The 19,661-nt window shown below is 44.3% G+C and overlaps 2 protein-coding genes across 3 annotated transcripts in view; both read left to right on the plus strand.

Annotated features, from left to right (window-relative positions):
* The first annotated feature begins 12,027 nt into the window (after positions 1–12,027).
* LOC140855598 (uncharacterized) lies at positions 12,028–18,510 on the plus strand. 2 transcript variants are annotated; one of them, XM_073251688.1, is made up of 11 exons: positions 12,028–12,207; positions 12,641–12,843; positions 13,959–14,027; positions 14,178–14,285; positions 15,153–15,442; positions 15,627–15,696; positions 15,964–16,019; positions 16,780–16,855; positions 16,951–16,987; positions 17,789–17,903; positions 18,082–18,510. In XM_073251688.1, the coding sequence occupies exons 3-11, from the start codon at positions 13,992–13,994 to the stop codon at positions 18,329–18,331; spliced, it is 1,038 nt and encodes a 345-aa protein (XP_073107789.1). In that variant the 5' UTR covers positions 12,028–12,207; positions 12,641–12,843; positions 13,959–13,991; the 3' UTR covers positions 18,332–18,510. The 2 variants fall into 2 exon arrangements, with proteins under 2 accessions (XP_073107789.1, XP_073107788.1); XM_073251687.1 differs by lacking the exon at positions 12,028–12,207 and adding an exon at positions 12,309–12,388 and having other exon boundaries at positions 16,930–16,987.
* Positions 12,067–19,661, plus strand: part of LOC140855599 (uncharacterized) — a 113,927-nt gene continuing 106,332 nt past the window's right edge. Inside the window, exon 1 of the mRNA XM_073251690.1 lies at positions 12,067–12,207. The gene's annotated coding sequence lies outside the window, so the exon portion shown is untranslated. The remainder of the gene's footprint in view (positions 12,208–19,661) is intronic.

Raw genomic sequence — 19,661 nt, forward strand, 5'->3', positions numbered from 1 at the left:
CCGGAACACCAGAATCCGACGGTGGGGCGGGCCACTTGGACCAACCATCCCGTCTTCCCTGGGAAGACGAACCCGAGGGTGGAGAGCCCTCAATCGGATCACGACTCCATCCCTGGAAGATTCCTGCCCCCATTCTGCCAGAGGACCCTCGAGACCCGAAGTCGAGAGGATTTTCTGGACCGAAGACTCCAAGAGATGAACCGACGGATCGAAGAACTCCGCCATGCTCCCTCCGCTTATGGTGAGGATATTTGCACTGACCCTCCATTTTCTCAAATGATCATGCAGGAACCGATCCCGCCAAACTTCAAGCTCCCCCAGTTCGAAAGCTACGATGGGACTTCGGACCCGGTTGATCATCTAGAAGCTTTCCGGATGATGATGCTGCTTCATGGCGCTCCTGACGCCATTCTATGCCGAGCTTTCCCATCTACCTTGAAGGAAGCGACGAGAAACTGGTACTCGATGCTGAAGCCGGGTACCATCTTTTCCTTCGATCAAATGAGCCACCAATTCGTGGCCCATTTTGTCAGCAGCCGGTGCCCCCAGAAGGGTTCGGAGTCCCTCATCAATATCAAGCAGAGAGAAGGGGAGTCCATTTGGGCCTACATCAACCGCTTCAACATCGCAGCGCTGGAGGTCCAAAATTTGGACCAATCAGTCGCAATGGCCGCTCTGAAGGACGGCCTTCAGAAGAATGACCTTTTGTTCTCTCTGGAGAAGAAGTATCCCAGGGATTTTGCTAATTTGTTGGCTCGGGCTGAAGGGTACGCCCGAGCAGAAGAAGCCTTCAAAATGAAGGATGAAGAGACCGCGAGAGAGCGGCAGGCGGGAGACTTGAGTAAGCCCGCAGTCAAAAAAAGGTCGAGAGAAGCTCGACCGCATTCTCGATCCCCTCCTGGGCACAAGCGTGCCCATACTCCACCCCGGGTACACAGGCAGAGAAGTCCGGATCACGGGGTTCAACGGGGTTCTCCCCCGGGAAGGTTCCGTCACTACGCCCCCCTCAATGCCTCGAAGACCCAGGTACTGATGGAGGTCAGGGAGCAGCTCCCTAGGCCAGAGAGGATGCGCACACACCCCGAGAAGCGCAGCCCCAATAAGTTCTGTCTCTACCACCGCGACCACGGCCACGACACGGAGGAATGCATCCAGCTCCGAGACGAGATCGAGGAGCTCATCCGGCGAGGTCGACTCGACAGATTCATCCGACGTCGGCCTGAGGGTAGAGAAGATCAGCCAAGGGCCCTGCCGCAACCTGAACCACCAAGGAGGGAGGAGCAGCCCGAAGATCGACTTCCAATCGGGACCATCGACCCCATCACCGGAAGGCCTCAAGGAGGAGCAGACCTTCCACGACAATGGAACTCGGAAAATCTGTAAATGTATCGCTTACGACTTTGCCCTGAATCTAAATTCTTTTCGACTTCGCATGCTCCTCCCATTTGAAATGGATTTGTTACGACTGGGGATAATCCCTTCGAATAATTAAAACAAGGTTATGTTAGAAATGGGAGGAGAACCTCACCCTAACATAGCTAAAATGAAAGTCCGATTATCTTGAGATCGGATGAGGGAGAGGCCTCACAATGCCCTAATGCGCCCCCACGGCCATGTCAGGAACAGGAGGAGAATCTCGTCCTGACATGAGCAAAATCAAAGGCCTGGTTCTTTTAGACCAGATAGGGGGAGAGGCCTTACAATGCCCTAATGTACCCCCACAGCCATATCAGGAACAGGAGGAGAACCTCGTCCTGACATGAGCAAAGTCAAAGGCCCGATTCTTTTAGACCGGATGGGGGGAGAGGCCTTACAATGCCCTAATGTGCCCTCACAGCCATGTCAGGAACATGAGGAGAACCTCGTCCTGACATGAGCAAAGTCAAAGGTCCGATTCTTTTAGACCGGATGGGGGGAGAGGCCTTACAACGCACTAATGTGCCCCCACAGCAATGTCAGGAACAGGAGGAGAACCTCGTCCTGACATGAGCAAAGTCAAAGGTCCAATTTTTTCAGACCGGATGGGGGGAGAGGCCTTACAACACCCTAATGTGCCCCCACAGCCATGTCAAAAACAGGAGGAGAACCTCGTCCTGACATGAGCAAAGTCAAAGGCCCGGTTCTTTTAGACCAGATAGGGGGAGAGGCCTTGCAACGCCCTAATGTGCCCCCACGGCCATGTCAGAAACTGGAGGAGAACCTCGTCCTGACGTGAGCAAAGTCGAAGGTCCAATTCTTCCAGACCGGATGGGGGGGAGACCCTTGCGATAGCCCTTATGTGCCCCCGCGACCCCGTTGGGAACAGGAGGAGAACCTCATCCTGACGGCGACGAAACTCGACCACCCAAAAAGATCGAATGAAGGGGAAAGACTCCTCAGTGGTACCTTCATACTTCTATGCAACCCCGCAAAAAGTAAGGGGAGGGCCCTCACTCTGAAAAGAGGAGGAAAATTAAAAAGGAAGAGCGACGAACTACGATGGAAACAGATGGAGGACAAACTATGCCAAAGACGTAAGGAACCCCATCTCAACAAAGACGGAAAGTTCCTACCAAACACCCCTAGCCTCTAAGAAGGCTCTCGACACAGGTCAAGAAGACGGCGGCACCTCCGAGGAAGTGCAGAGTTCAGACCATCAAGGAAAGCAGACCAGCGCATCGGCAACTAGGCACCTCTAAACGACGTCAACGTCGGACAAGTCGAACGATAAGAGAAGTTCAACGGACGATAATTTAATACAATATACAGTTGAGGTAACCCAAAATCCCTTTTTCATTCCATTTGCGAAATATACACCACGAAGCCCAGAAGGCCAAAGGAAGAAAAGCAAAGTGACAAAAGCGAGACAAAACAGCAAAAGGGAAAATGTATACATGAGAGGATGGAAGGCCAAGAAGAGCCCTAGGGAAGCTCTGCTCCTTCTGACCTAGAATTATCTACTCCACCCCTATCCAGGACTGCCTCAGATTCTTAATTTCTTCTTCTAGCTCTCCCCTTTTCAGCAGTGCATTCTGGAGCGCCCGATGAAGTCGCTGGCTTTCGGCCTCCGCCTCTCGACGCCTCTTTCTCAGGACCTCAGATTCTGCCTCCGCGTCTGTGACGGCCCGTTGCTCGTACGCCAGTCGGATCTTCAATTGCTGTAGCTCGACCGTCCTTTCTCCGGGGGCGACAGAAATCCCTTCAACGGTTCCTCTTAGGGACTGGAGTTCATCAGAATCTCGAGCAGAAGTAAGCTGAGCCCTGTCAGCCAGCTGCCTCTGAAGATGGGCGACTTCATCGGTCGCCACCCTAAGTCTCCCTTTATATTCATCTACCTGCCTACGCCAACCGGCCCGATGCACGTCGTAGCTCACCTCGGCATCCTGAAGCTGCTACTGAAGGTTGGAGACCTTCTTCGACCACTCCCGATCGCCGTTGGCCTGGGCCAAGAGCCAGGATGAACTTCCTTCCAACTGACCGATCTTCTCCTTCGCAACCGACAATTCCACCCTGAGAGCACTGATCTTGGCAGCTTGAGCCTAAATTCGGTCGCTGGCGCTCTTCTTGCATTCCTCAAGCTCCTTCGTGAAGTCCGCCTTCCTCCGGCTATACTCCATGATCCCCTTCACGTGGAGGTTCCGAAAGTGGGTGGCCTCCGTGGTGGCTTCAGAATGACCCTCTCTCAATCTGCGAAGCTCGCCTTCCATCTTCTTTGACTTTTTTATCAGGTAAAGAGCTTTCTTCTTCAGCCGCTGGATCATTGACTTCAACGGAATCCCCAGGGGCAGGGGGAGTGCTTCGGCAGGGCACTACCATCGGAAGGCAAAAGCGTCAAGACGCGCCTCATCACAGAAAGAAAAGCAGAGAGAAGAAAGGAAGGAGGAAGAAGCCACCCACGACAAGAAATTCAACTTTATTGATTGGATGATTTTTGAAGACAAAAAGGAAAAGGGAAATTGCGGTAAAATAAAACTACAAGATTGGAGGTCTCAGACCTCAGAAGCAGGAGTTGGAGAGCTCGACATTCCGGGAGGGGGGGCTGCTGCAGCGGTGATGGCCGAAGAGGGACCGACCTCGTCTTCAAACTCCTCACCCAGGAAGTTGAGGTCGAGCTCCAAAAATTTTCTGGCCACCCTCTCCTGGCAGAGCTCGAACCCCTTAATGAATGCCTCCTAGTCAAATTGTACGTTCAAGTCCCTCATCTCTGCAGAGGCCTTGAACTCCTCTACCGCAAGAACCCTGGCCTCCGAGACCAGGACTGGAGTCTGCTCAGCCAAATTGGCGACCTCAGCCTCCGCCTTTCTCACCGTCTCCTCCAAGGTCTGCCTCTCCTCCTCCCGGGCTTGTTTCTTTCTTTCCAGGGCCTCTTGGAGGGCGGCTACTTCGGTCGTCTTTTCTTCGAGGCGAGCGACCTCGGCCCGATAATGCTCCTCCACCTGGGCGATGTCCCTCCTCGCACGGTTCGTCGCCTCGATATTGGCGAGGAGCTGGTACCCAATCTGCAGGGACGGCTAGGGGATCAGAATAAGGGTCGAATAACCGGATAAATGAAGATTTGTTTACCTCGAGGAAGGACCCTAGGGAGTCCCAAACCTGCTGCTCAGGATCGGCGCGGTCGATCCTCTCGACGACTTCAGGCAGAATACAGCCGTCGATCAACCGCCTGATCAAGTCCCTATCATTGAAGGGATACCCCGACTCCTCTTCAGAACCGAGGGACTCGTCAGCGGTGGCTCGGCGGTTACTCACCCTGTGGGCCACCGACTTCCTTCTCTTCCCCCTTTCGACTACGGATGCCTCCATGGAGCGGACCCCGAAAGTGGGAGCCCCAGTCGGCGGACTCCTCGAAGAGGCCTGGGGGGCCGTAGGTTCGGCATCCGAGGGAACGTCGATCGCTGGAGCCACCTGGGTGGGTGCGACCAAGCTCGACTCCTCTGCCCTGGCCCTCTTTGCTGGTCCGGAGGCCGCGGCACCCTTTCTTTTGTGGGCCTTGAGGGCTCTGACAAGCATCCGTGCTGCTTCAGCGTCCATTCCTAAAAAAAAAAAATCAATCAATCAATCAAAAATCAGAAATCAATAATGGGGTGAAAAAGGACAGAGTAGCATTCGAAAAAAAAAAAGAGAGAGAAAAGAGGAGAAAAAGAAAGAAAAAGAAGAGGGACAGAAGAAGAGAAGAGAAAGGAGAAGATGAAGTACTCGTAGGATCCTGGGGGCTCAGGCCGATGTTGAACAAAAATTGCTCCCTCAGAAGGTTGGGAAGGGAAGGAGCGGAATAGGCGAGAAGCTTCCAGGCAGCCTGGAGGTCGTCCTCCCCTAGGCTGGGGGCCCGACGGACGGAGTCCCTCAGAGAGCCCCAAGGGGGCAGGCCCAGCCTCCGGGTCGGGCAGTGGACGAAGAGGTATTTTTCCTTCCAGTTATGGATCGAAGAGGGGGCACCTTTCAGCAACCCCTTCTTGCCGAACTGAGGAGAAAAATACCACCAGTCCTTCATCGAAGGATGACGCTTAAAGGTATAGAAATGCCTAAACAGAGAGAGGGACGGCTGGACCTCAACTACGTGGCAAAGGGAGAGAAACCCTATCAAAAACCTAAAAAAATTCGGAGCGACCGAGGCCAAAGAGATATCTAAGAACCGGAAGAGGGCGACGATAAAGGGCGGAAGTGGAAGCCGGAGCCCGGCACGGAACGCCTCCTGATACAGGCAAAAACGATCGAGCGGGGGAGTGCTGGCCCTGTCGAAGGGGTCAGGCAGCTTCAGGTCGTACTCCGGAGGAACTCCATACTGGACCCTTATCAGAAGGAGTTCATCCGAAGTCAAGAAGCATGGAATGGTGCCCGACGCAAAAATCGAGCGAAGCCTAGTCCCTGATACGGGTTCATCTGCAGAGCGAGGGACCTGGGGGGTTGAGGCGGAAGAACTCCCGGAGCCGCCGGAAGCGGAAGAGCCAGAAGACATTTCAAATGACTTTGAATGAAGACTCTAAAGATCCCGAAGGAGACAGACGGGGCAAAGGATGAGAGGTCACAGTAGACTAACTCAGAGGAATACGACAGAAGAAAATGACGAAGAAAAGGCCCCTAGATGGCAAAAAGAGGGGCGAAGGTTCTGGGGACTAACCTAGATCGCTCTGAGGGATGCAGAGGGGCGAGAACAGGGATGACTCGAAGGACGCTTATGGCCCGGGAAGACGTCGAGAGGATCAGGGCTCTCGAAGAAAGGGCAGATACCGCTAGAATTCTGAAGAGGAATAGGGCCCCTAAAGGCGGAAGGATGGGTTTAAATAGACCCTGGGATCCGGTGCCATAATGATCGCGAATCTCTCCAGGTCGGTCCGTGCTCGACACGTGTCCCACTCACCACGGCAAGCGGCTGAAAGCGGTTGACGGTTGGCAGGGCCATTATTACACCGTACCTGGGCCAGTGTACCAGCAGGAATTTTGAAGGATCCTTTCGTATCGCCCCGATTCGAAAAGACTCCAGCACGCACACATTTAATGCCAAAATATCTGGAGGCGGTCGTACGCAGAGTTCGAGGGGACAACTTCGACTGTGCAAACCTCTCTGTACTTTCTTCATTCGAAATTCAAACTTGAAAGTAGGGGGACTGGTGTTGGGTATAAAATATCCTCAGCCGAAGTTCTTAACAGGCTTGACCCTCACGAGTCGTCTCCAACTTCAACTGCAAGGAAGACGCCGCCCAGACTCCTACGGGAGCCGAGCTCCATCGCCAACTTCAAATGCTGGTAAGCTTCGTCCGGACTCCTACAGGAGCCGGACTTCGTCCCTGACTGTAATTGCAGGAAGACTCCGCCCGGACTCCTACGAGAGCCGGGCTCTGTCGCCAGCTTCAACTGCAAGGAAGACGCCGCCCGGACTCCTACGGGAGCCGGGCTCCATCGCCAACTTCAAACGCTGGTAAGCTTCATCCGGATTCCTACGGGAGCCGGATTTCGCCTCTGATTGTAATTGCAGGAAGACTCCGCCCAGACTCCTACGGGAGCCGGGCTCTGTCGCCAGCTTCAACTGCAAGCAGACTCCGCCCGGACTCCTATGGGAGCCGGGCTCCATCGCCAACTTCAAAAGCTGGTAAGCTTCGTCCGGACTCCTACGGGAGCCGGACTTCGCCCCTGACTGTAATTGCAGGAAGACTCCGCCCGGACTCCTACGGGAGCCGGACTCCATCGCCAACTTCAAATGCTGGTAAGCTTCGTCCGGACTCCTACGGGAGCCGGACTTCGCCCCTGACTGTAATTGCAGGAAGACTTCGCCCAGACTCCTACGGGAGCCGGGCTCTGTCGCCAGCTTCAACTGCAAGCAGACTCCGCCTGGACTCCTACGGGAGCCGGGCTCCATCGCCAACTTCAAGCGCTGGTAAGCTTCGTCCGGACTCCTACGGGAGCCGGACTTCGCCCCTGACTGTAATTGCAGGAAGACTCCGCCCGGACTCCTACGGGAGCCGGGCTCCGTCACCGACTTCGACTGCTAGCAGACTCCGCCCGGACTCCTACGAGAGTCGGGCTCCATCGCCAACTTCAAGCGCTGGTAAGCTTCGTCCGAACTCCTACGGGAGCCGGACTTCGCCCTTGACTGTAATTGCAGGAAGACTCCGCCCGGACTCCTACGGGAGCCGGGCTCCATCACCGACTTCGACTGCTAACAGACTCCGCCCGGACTCCTACGGGAGCCGGGCTCCGTCGCCAGCTTCAACTCCAAGGAAGACCCCGATCGGACTCCTACGGGAGCCGGGCTCCGTCACCAACTTCAACTGCTAACAGACTCCGCCCGGACTCCTACGGGAGCTGGGCTCCATCGCCAACTTCAAACGCTGGTAAGCTTCGTCCGGACACCTACGGGAGCCGGACTTCGCCCCTAACTGTAATTGCAGGAAGACTCCGCCCGGACTCCTACGGGAGCCGGGCTCCGTCGCCAGCTTCAACTGCAAGCAGACTCCGTCCGGACTCCTATGGGAGCCGGGCTCTATCGCCAACTTTAAACGTTGGTAAGCTTCGTCCGGACTCCTACGGGAGCCGGACTTCGCCCCTGACTGTAATTGCAGGAAGACTCCTCCCGAACTCCTACGGGAGCCGGGCTCCGTCGCCAGCTTCAACTGCAAGCAGACTCCGCCCGGACTCCTACGGGAGCCGGGCTCCATCGCCAACTTCAAGCGCTGGTAAGCTTCGTCCGGACTCCTACGAGAGCCGGACTTCACCCCTGACTGTAATTACAGGAAGACTCCGCTCGGACTCCTACGGGAGCCAGGCTCCGTCACCGACTTCAACTGCTAGTAGATTCCGCCCGGTCTCCTACGGGAGCCGGGCTCCATCGCCAACTTCAAGCACTGGTAAGCTCCGTCCGGACTCCTACGGGAGCCGGACTTCGCCCCTGACTGTAATTGCAGGAAGACTCCGCCCGGACTCCTACGGGAGCCGGGCTCCGTCACCGACTTCGACTGCTAACAGACTCCGCCCGGACTCTTACGGGAGCTGGACTCCGTCGCCAGCTTCAACTCCAAGGAAGACTCCGACTGGACTCCTATGGGAGCTGGGCTCCGTCACCAACTTCAATTGCTAACAGACTCCGACCGGACTTCTACGGGAGCCGGGCTCCGTCGTCAGCTTCAACTCCAAGGAAGACTCCGCCCGGACTCCTGCGGGAGCCGGTCTCCGTCACCAACTTCAACTGCAAGGAAGACGCCGCCCGGACTCCTACGGGAGCCGGGCTCCGTCGCCAGCTTCAACTGCAAGCAGACTCCGCCCGGACTCCAACGGGAGCCGGGCTTCGTCACCAACTTCAACTGCTGGTCAGCTTCACCCGGACCCCTACGGGAGCCGGACTTCGCCCCTGACTTTTATTGCAGGAAGACTCCGTCCGAGCTCCTACAGGTGCCGGACCTCGCTTCTGATTCCAACCGAACTTCAGCCGACAGGCCTGCATTCCCTGGCAAACCGCTATAATGGCCACGATCCTGCTCCACTTCCTGCGACGGATCCCGCGGGGTTCCATTACCCCCTGGCAGGCCACAGTAACGGCCACGATTCTTCTCCACTTCCTACGACGGGTATCGCACGATTCTTCCGTCCTCTGGCAAGTCACGATAACGGACGCCGCTCCACTCCCTGTGGCGGACTCCACGTGGCGCGCTTCGGCGGTAGCCACGGGCCTACCCCACTACTCTTCGCAATAAATTCCTCCTGACTCTGGGCGGCCCACGACCAGTCGGTTACAGGCGTCACTGTCAATTTGTTGCCCCCTCCGTCTATAAAAGGGAGACCCCAGATACGTTATTCTATAAGCTCTAATTTCTATCCCAAAACTCTGCTAAAATTTTCGTTCGAGCACTCCATTCTTGTTGAGGCAGAGAACTGACTTGAGCGTCGGAGGGTCTTACCGGAGCAACCCCACCTCCGGTTGAGACTTCTTTTGTAGGTCCCGGCGGCGACCGCGACTCCCTTGACTCCAGCTTCTCCGACGCAGGCAGATTTTTGCACCAACATGATTGGTGCTAGAGGAAGGGCCCTGAACCTTCGCGGTACCCTTGTTCTTAAAGGAGCGCTCAACGGGACCACCCCCGGGCATCTTTTCCGGTGTCCTCTCCTCCCTCCTCCACTTGGTCTTTGCTCGATACCTCCCCGCAAGACGTCTATGCGACGATCCACGGTCTCCGCGGCCAGATCTCAGGCTCCGGCCTCAGCTCCTGTTTCCCAACCTCCTCCTCCTCCAGCGACGGCGGTCGGCGCGGAGCAGTTTGACCTGCTAGCGCAGCAGGTCAGGGGCCTCACTGAAGCTGTGCTAAATACTTTTAAATATTTTTATTAATAAAATTGATCGTTAATTATTTTTAATTTTTTATAAATAAAATTGATTGTAAAATCAATCACTAATTATTTTAAATTTTTTATTAAAAAATCAATTACAAAATCAATCGCTAATTATTTTTTATTTTTTTATTAATATATCAATCTCAAAATTGATTGCTATATATTATTAAATTTTTTATTAACAAAATTGATCATAAAATTGATCGCTAATTATTTTAAATTTTTTATAAAAAATCTATCATAAAATCGATCGCTAACTATTTTTATTTTTATTAAAAAATTGATTGCATAATCGATCACTAATTATTTTTAAATTTTTATTAACAAAATCAATCGCAAAATCGATCCCTAACTATTTTTAATTTTTTATTAAAAATCAATTTTAAAATTAGTTGCTAATTATTTTTAATTTTTTATTAAACAATCGATCACAAAATTGATTGCTAATTAAATCAATCACAAAATCAATCTCTAAATATTATTTTTTTATTAATAAATGATCACAAAATTGATCTCTATTTATTTTTAAATTTTTTATGAAAAAATTAGTCGCAAAATCGACCGTTAACTATTTTCAAAATTTTTATTAAAAAATGGTCGCAAAATCGATTGTTAATTATTTTTAATTTTTTTATTAGTAAAATCGATTGCAAAATCAGTCGCTAAATATTTTTTATTTTTTATTAATATATCAGTCATAAAATCAATCACTAATTAAATCTATTACGAAGTGAATGCCCCTTTTTTCTCTTCTCCCTTCTCTCTTTATCTCTCTTGTTTTATCAAAATAATAAACTTATCTTTATCAAAATATCATATTGATCATTAAAATTATAAAATAATTTGTATCAAGAAAAGATAATATATCTTTATGTATTTTTGAAATTTAAAATTAAAACTCATTTCGATTTGGAACATATTTGGAATTTTCTCCTATGAATTTGAAAATTGTCTCTCTGGTATTCGCTACACAAATTTGATTATATATATATATATATTTATATATATATTATTAATTTCTATCTAAATTTTGACCATGATCTGACTTGATTCAACTTGATCCGATCCAATCTGAACCCTTTTATTGAGTCGCTCCAATCTAATTTGAAATGGATACTAGAGGGTATGGATATAAAATTTTTAATTAATTATAGGATAGATATAGATATTGTTCGACGTGATACATACTCGATGCTATCTCTAACTCATTTAGCAGTAGCTTATAGGATTTGGAAAGATTTAAAATTTAAAATTAAAATTCATTTAGATTTAGAATTTATCCATCGGATACCTCATATTGAAATTTAATTTTATATATTTATATAATAAATTTATTAAAAATCTACAAATCTAAAAGTATATATAATAAATTTTCATTAAATTTTTAATAAATTTTATAATTTATAAAATTTTTATAATAAATAAATATATATGAAATTATTTTTCATAAAAATCTATAAATAATAGGATGGTACGAGGATTTGAGATCCAAATTATTGGATGGCCTAATTACTATCTTAACCAATAAGACACAATTATCTACACTTAAGTTATATTAAAATTATAATATAATTTATATCTAGAAAAGCTGATATATTTTTATGTATTTTTTGAAATTTAAAATTAAAACTTGTTTCGATTTGGGATAGATTTGAAAATTGTCCCTCAAATACTCACTACTTGAATCCAATTATATATATTATTAATTTTTATAAAAATTTTGATCATAGATTCGACTCGATTCAATCCGATCTGCCTCTTTTATCGAGTTGATCCAATTCAATCTGATCTGATCCAAGGCAGATACTGAATGGTATGGATATAAAATTTTTAATTAATTATAAGATAAATATAAATATTGATCGATCTGATCCATACTTAATATTATTCCTAGCTTATTTAGCAATATTCTATAAGATTTGGAAAGAGTTTGGCATTTAAAATTAAAATTCATTTGGATTTAGAATTTACCTATTAGATATCTTTTATCGCATCCTAATTTTATATATTTATATATATAATAAATTTATTAAAATTATTATATTTTTTATAATAAATATATATATAAGTAATTTTCATAAAAATATATAAATAATTGGATGGTATGAGGATTTGAATATCAAATTATTAAAAGGCCTAATCACTATATTAACTGATAAGATACAATTATTTATATTCAAATTTAAATGAAATACTAATATATCTATCTAAACTCTTATATACACACGCACACGCACACCCATCACAAAACTCTAACTACCGTCCAACCTTTCCCTGGTCGGCTGCTCCAAGCCCTATTTGGCCGCTCCAACTATCCGAGACCCTGAGGACGGAGAAAACAGAGGAAAATCTGGGGGAATACATAGGAAAAATCAACGAGAACGAAGGAAAGACGGAAGAAATCGAAAGGTAAGATCTTTTTCCCACATGGATTGATCTTTTTCTTTCCTTTTCCCCTCGTTTTCTTTTCATTTCATTCTTTTTTCTGCGGTTTGTCGTGAGGGAGAGCATCTCAGGGAGATCGGAGGCTGGGGGAAGGCCGTCGGCGGGAGGGGAGGCCGTCGGTATGGGGGAGGAAGAGGATGCCTAAGCAAGTCTCCGTATCTTATTTTTTTGTACCTGACATTCCATTTGCTATCAAAAGGAATATTTCTTCTTCTCTTCCACTTAGGATTTTTTGTTTGATTTGAAGGGGTTTCTTTAAGAATTCTACATCTAGTTTCTGATCTTGATCCAACTCTCATTGACCTAGTTTAATTTCTGCGGAGAATTGTTTTTATATTTTCTCATGTTATTTTATGATATTTATTTTTCATGCCCCAATATCTATTGTGCATATTAGGTTGAGGTATCAGTTGAGGTAGAGTATGTTCCTGAGAAGGCTGATATAGAAGAGGATTTTCTGGAAGACGTCAAGAACGTTTTTGAGAAGTTCAGCTTCAAAGATTCTGCTGCTGCTGTTATAGAAGAGTATGTTCCTGAGAAGGCTCTTAGAAACGAGTTGTGTCGAGGGTGGAAGCCTCGTTTCTTCTCCGCCTCAAAAAGGTAAATTCTTTTTGCCCCTGAAAAATTTAGTGGGTTTTGTCTTCTTTTATGAAAGCGGTGCTGGATTTATATTCCGTCGTTGGATTTAAGCATCAAGAGGGTATATACTCACAACCAAATCGTATCATTTCATGGGCCTACCTTCTCTTCTTATCTACTGCCAGATGTTTGACGAAATGCCTCAGAGGCTAGGACTGCAATCAAATTTGCATTCTCTCTTTTCTTGTTCTTTACTCCTTTTGTCGTGGGTACCCTTTTTTTCCTCTCTATTTGAAACTGAGACATTGATCAGTGCTACTTGATTTTATAAATATTTAAAGCGAAAGATAAATTTCAGACGGAAACAATATGAGTTGGGGTCATGTTTCGACAGAGATGCATTGTAAGCTAAGATCGAGTGTACCTTTGGACAACATATGCACCAAAAGGATGATTAGAAAATGTGCATGATGGGGAGATGAAAACAACCTTTGTTTCAATGGGGTAACCTTGATCTTTAGCCGATGATTTCTTGCAAATGTCTAATATTGGTGGCAATTCTTTGCACTTGACAGGAACTTGTATATAGTCAAATTATTTGAAGAGCGAGCTTGAGCATGGACTGGAATTGTGACCAATGACTATGGCAATTCATTACTTGAAAAGAACAGGAAAGTGAAGCTTCAGAGCGTCTTTGATGAGATCACTGAAATTGAGTGATGGAATCTGTTTAACCCATAGATTCCTAAAGATGATGATGGATTTTTGTAGTTTGGCTGCTGTTGGAATGACCTTGTTTGGTAGGAATTATGTTTTAAGTGTGATCCTGGCATCCACCTAGATTAATGTTTGTACTTTAAAGTAAAAATGGGATAAAATTTTAGAATGGAGAAAGACTTTAGCAGATTGTTCCAAACAGGAAAGCCTAATTCCAGTCTTGAAGCATATTTCACATATCAAATCTTGGTTATTATATGGAAAACACTGAAAGCCAGAAGAACTTAAGATCTGAATCATTATTAATCTGCAGAATTTTCTATTGACTTTTCATACAGGATGCTGCATCTTTTGAAGTTAATTTTTTCCACTGTAACAGAAGAGATATTGAATAATAGTGATGTGTGATTTGTTTGTAGAAGGAAAGGAATCGTGGGAGAAACAAGAAGTAAATGGAGTGTGTGGTGCAAGGGATTATTGAGTCGCAGGTATTGTCTACTTGTCACTACTACTGCTTTTTCATTATTCTATGCCATGTTTGTTTTATGCTTTATTGTTTAAAGCTAATAATCTGTATTTAGTGCAAAAGATTGGCATCCTTTGTTTCGTGGAAACATCATTGTGAAACATGATTGAAGGTATGGGATGCAACAGCAGCGGATCCAAAGCTGCTAGTTTTTCTGAAAGCATATCAGAATACAGTACCTGTTCCAAGGCACTGGTGTCAGAAGCAGAAATTCTTACAGGTGTCTTGCCCTCAGACATGAATGCTATGGAGATCGTAATGTACATTATTATATGAGGGGTGTATATTACTTTTAGAGTGGTCATATAAGGGGGTGAGGGAAGATAAAGTTGATAAGGGGGTGAGTGGTCATATAAGTTTATATTACTAAATTTTTGACATCCTGAAATCAGTTAAAATTATGCGCCTGGATTTTGAAAGTCAGTCGTTATGCATCACACAAACTGAAACATCTTCTTTTTGATATTGCAGATGTTTTGAGATCTTACGCTGCGTTCAAATTTTTCAATTTCATATTGGTCATGAATCATGTAGTTTAAGTGTCTATGCAAAATTCATAACTCATGTTTGTTTCATGTTGGACATCTAGATATTCCATTAATAAATCATTACCGGATTTGGTGGAACAAAAAAGATAGCAGAACTAAGTTGTTTGATCCAATTTTTAGTAGAAATAATTTATTTTATTTTGCTTGAAATCCTGGCCTGTATATTTGTCTCTTATTCGTGTTTGTTTAGTGGACACCATTTTTTTCTTCCTAGATGTTCTTTTGCTTTTTTGGATTTTCATAATAAACTAGTATATTCTTTGGATGTTCTTTTCCTTTCTTTACTTTAGAATATTTATTATTCAATTATTTGTTTATTTATATGCACTTTCTCATAATTTTATTATTTCTCCTTAGTAAAGTTGGGGTGTTATATTAACAGATAAATTATTGTTATTCTGTTTGTCTTGTTTTTATACATATCGTCCATGAAATAGAGATAAGCAAATTTAATTTTATGGTAGTGAGTGTTTTTTTTCCTCTTTAATTTTATGCTTTATTTTTAATATATGAATTGTTGTTAATCTATTCTCTTTCAGGTCAGAATGGATGAGGTCGTGCAGGCTGTCGAGAATGTGAAGGAGGAGTGGGATCAGACAGTTGTACAAATCCAGGAACACATCAAAGCCATTGAAGGATGTGGAAAGTCTGGGAGAGGGACGGAGGAGGCAAATTCTCTTCCTAGACTGAATGGTGCTGCACAGGATGGTCTGGCATTGCTTAGATCAATGCAGTTTCGGCTTGATCTTCTTTCCCAACAGCTGCCTACGATTGAAGAATCACAGTCTGCACATTCAACTTTAGAATCATGGAAGAAACAATACCAGAAGTAACTCTTATGAGTTTGCTCTTCCCATCTACTAATGATTACCAGACTTTTTTCGTTTCCTAGCTATATCTTTTTTTGTATCTGCTTATTTGCTTTCCCCAATTGTACGAGTACCTTTCATATTTTTTTTCAGTTTTTAATTTTTATGCTTCTAACAATTGCTAGCCCTGCTTCATGTTTTCAGATTGCATATGAGCCTAAGGAATGCTAACTTGCAAGCAAAGAAGAACATCCGAAAAGCTGCTCAGGAGGAGGTGAGACCTCCTTTCAAACTTGGGATTGAACTCTTTAGATGTCCTTAGATTGTTAATTTCATTCTGCAATGCGAATCATCCTACAAAATTTGTGTGCTAGCTTTGACAAATTTGATGATCCTTTATAGTGTTGCTGTATTTCATTATGTGATGTGAATCCTTCTATCAAGTTTCCACATAAGCTTCAACAGCAATTAATGATCCTTACAGACTCTCTCTCTCTTAAAAACTCTGCTCCACTGCTAATATTGGATTCTAAATCTGCAGAGAGAGCTTCTTTTAGGAGGCGGAGAAGAGTCTACAATCCGCAGGCGTAATTTACAGTATGTCTTCTGAATTTAGTGAAACAAGTAATTTCTAAGAATTTTTTATTCATGCAATATCCTTTCTTAAAATGTTCATCATCTTAAATTATAAAGTGCAATCAATTGAGTTTATATGCATTCTCATGTTTATATTTTTGGTAAAGAAAAGTTATTGCATGGTTATGCTTCTTGTGCATAATCTTGTTTTCTGTTAAGGTATGAGGCGGGTAGAAAGACCAAAAGAAAAAGGTTTAATGCAGGGTTGATTGATGGCTATAAAATTTTAACCAATCTTTTAGTGGAACAGCCTGATGTAGACACCTTCATCTAGATAGTACAAACTTTAATTATTGTTGTTGCTGTTCTTTCTTTGTGTTATTGTTTGAAGATGAAATAGGATTTTATTTGATAGTCAAATCCCAGACAAGGTGGAAGAGCATTCTAGACATTGAAACACCCATTCCTTTTCATGTAAAAAGAATGACTCAAATGTGGTGATGGTTCTAGTTCATCTATGGTCTGAAGTTTCTCAAGTTGAGGGCTGGGCAGCTTCTGACACTCTTCATGATGTTGAGAAACACTGCACTAGGCTGTAATCCAAGGATCTTATATATTTTCCATAATTATAGCCCATGCCTTGGTTTATTGAGACTGAGATGCTTTCTTGAGTTGGTTATCTTCTTAGGGTGAACTCTGTAATGGTTGTTTATGAATAAATCTCTCCCACTTATTATGACTAAGAGGCATGTTTCGGTGGTTTAATTTCCTGATTTTATAGGACAAAGGCTGGGATGACATCTGCAGCAGAAAGCATTACCGAGAGCCTTCGGCGTACTCGTCAACTGATGGTTCAGGTGTGATTACTTGAGTAATGATACTTGGTCTTGATTTATGGCTACCTAATGGGTAGATCTATTTTGTAACACAGTCTTTCCATAATTTTCCACAGGAGGTGGATAGAAGTGCAAACACATTGGCTACTTTTGGTATGATCCCTTATTGCTTTGCTGTTTGTTAATTATATAATGGTTGTTGTACTGGCAATCATGGTTTGCCAATACAATGTTGTTTGTAACTTTCTTCAAGCTTAGTGCTTAAATTTGGTTCCAGTGATATTTTATGCTTTCTGCATTCATGGCCTTTTTAAACAACAAAAAGAGAAACGAACTATCATATGTTTTAATGTGGATTTCAAGTACATGGCTACCTTCATTTCATAGATAGATCCAGTTAGAGGACTTATGTAAGCTTCTCTTGCATTGTCGTTGATAGATCAGATTATTACTTATTCAAGTTATTTTGAAAGAAATATAGTATTGCCTGTGATATCTAGAAAGAAAGAGGGAGGGTGAAGGGCAATTCAGTTTTATATCTACATAAAAATTGGATCGTTCGATTAGAAATTTTCGTTAAAAATGTCCCAAACCAAGCTTATGTTACCTATTTAGAAGTTATTATAGGAGGACTCATCCTAAACCTTTTCCCAAAGAACAATGAAAAGGAAAGAAACTCATTCCAAGAGGAGTCATAATTTAGGAGAGGGAATATGACTTGAGCTTAAGGCCCATCACCACGTAAATGCAATCTTGTAGACTGTGTGAGATTTTGTGCATAAGTACACCCCCCCTTTGGTGATGGGGCATGAGTCTTTGCCTTGATTACAATTTTGTTAAGGCAATTTAGATTTTCTTTTGCATTTGTGGATGTAACACATAGACTTACATTATTACATCATTATGTTATTAACAGTAGAATGTGATGCTCCATATATGTGATGTATTTTTCAGAGGAATCAACAAGTGTTCTAAAGAAAGCTGAAGGTGAGTACAAAGGACACCGCTCTTTGTTGATGCGCACTCGTCGCTTGCTTTCCACAATGCAACGTCAAGATGTTATGGACAGGTAAACATCTATCCTTATGGTTGCATAGCTATCAGGAAACGCTATTAAACTATTGTCTTAAAAGGAAAAAACCATTTTCTCTTGGATGGAGCTTTTAGCAAGCTACTGGAGATAAGGGATGGTGATTTCTTTTAGTTCAAACTCTGGTTAACATGCATTATTTCTATACTCCAAGCAGAGTGATACTGGTGACGGGATTTCTTATGTTCTTATCGACGGTGCTGTATGTTGTGTCGAAGCGGGTTGGGCTGCTAAAGTTGCAGAGGAAGCTGCTTGCAGCCATCAAGGCAGGTTCAAAAGGACATGAAGAGGTGGTTGTGGAAATCCAGAGAGCGACAGTTGGAGATGGCTTGATTCATGCACCAGCTCATGAAAATGCAGTTCCCCAAGCAGAAATACCAGTGCCACATGTCTATGATGAACTTTGAAACAATCAATCCTACAGTTTAAGTTTTATTGTTCTATTTTACTTGTGTTTAGTACGGTAATCCCTTTCAGCCTATGCGAAAAATTGAAGATTCCTTTCTGTTCAAAATTTAATTGTGTTAATTGATCAAATACTGCATGCTTATCATATCTGAGAATGGAGATGGTTTGGATTGGTACATCCTATTGGCTGTCTACTCAATGTATGTTTTTTCTCTCTTGCTGTCTATCTTTCTCTTTTTGATAATCTCAGAGCTTGAGTGTTTGGGAATGTACAAATCAAAGGCATTCTCTGACTTTCGAATGGGATGATCTGTTAAATCCAAGCCAGCATAAATTGTTTGTCTGAGGATAGTTTTTGATTATCAGACAGGTGGAAGTCATCTAATTTTGCTGTCAGGCGTCAGAAATTCAATTCAGAGGCTATTTATTTGAGCGACTATTTAGGATCCTTTTTTTCTATATTTTAGCTGTAGTTTGGCCGGCGATGATCTCCTCCAATCTTATATGGATGCCAAGCTACTATGATTCACTAAATGTGAGTGGGAATCAGTTGAGAGGAAGAAGTAACAAGGGGTGGGGTGCACTTCTTTTTTCCTTTCTTTTCTTTTTCTTTTTGGGATATATAGAAGAAATCAAATCACCATTTGTCAACTAACGATGGTGACGAAGATTTCATCTGGACTCTAATAGATGGAATAGATGCTTCGCATGGGGGAATCAAACTGTTTTTTCTTTTTCAATTTTTGGTGAATAAGCTACACATCTTAAATGGACCATTGATTTCATGGATTGTCCTCCCTCTTGATTTTTTTCCTTGTGAAAAACTTCAAATTCCCTAAACTATGGACAATGAGATAGTAACAGATGGAAATAGAAGTGGGAGAATGGCTCTTAACTAAATTTGTGACACAGATGATGTCGAAGATGTTGCAATTCTTTTATATTTCAAAAAAGTCTCTCCTACAGAGTAGATTTTTAATGCAACGGACAATGAGATGCCGATAACTCTATCACCTTCCAACCAGCGACAATCGACAAACTCAATAGGTAGCCACGAAGGAAAGACAAGCCTGATGGCTAGTGATTGTTGTGAACCATCGTGATGATCATATAACCCCTAAAACATCTTCAGAACCTACTATCAATCAATTTTTAGTTTGAGGAAAACATATACCGGCGTGAACGCTTACCTTTCACACTTGTCCCCTTACCATTCATCATGCTGGAGAAGCTCAAATACATCCATCTTGTATATTTAAATTTGAAATTCTAGCAGAAAATTAGCTTTTGATGACTCAATGAAATGACTTTTAGTTTTTAATAATTCTA

This window comes from Elaeis guineensis, chromosome 2 (assembly GCF_000442705.2).
Source record: "Elaeis guineensis isolate ETL-2024a chromosome 2, EG11, whole genome shotgun sequence".
Taxonomy (NCBI): domain Eukaryota; kingdom Viridiplantae; phylum Streptophyta; class Magnoliopsida; order Arecales; family Arecaceae; genus Elaeis; species Elaeis guineensis.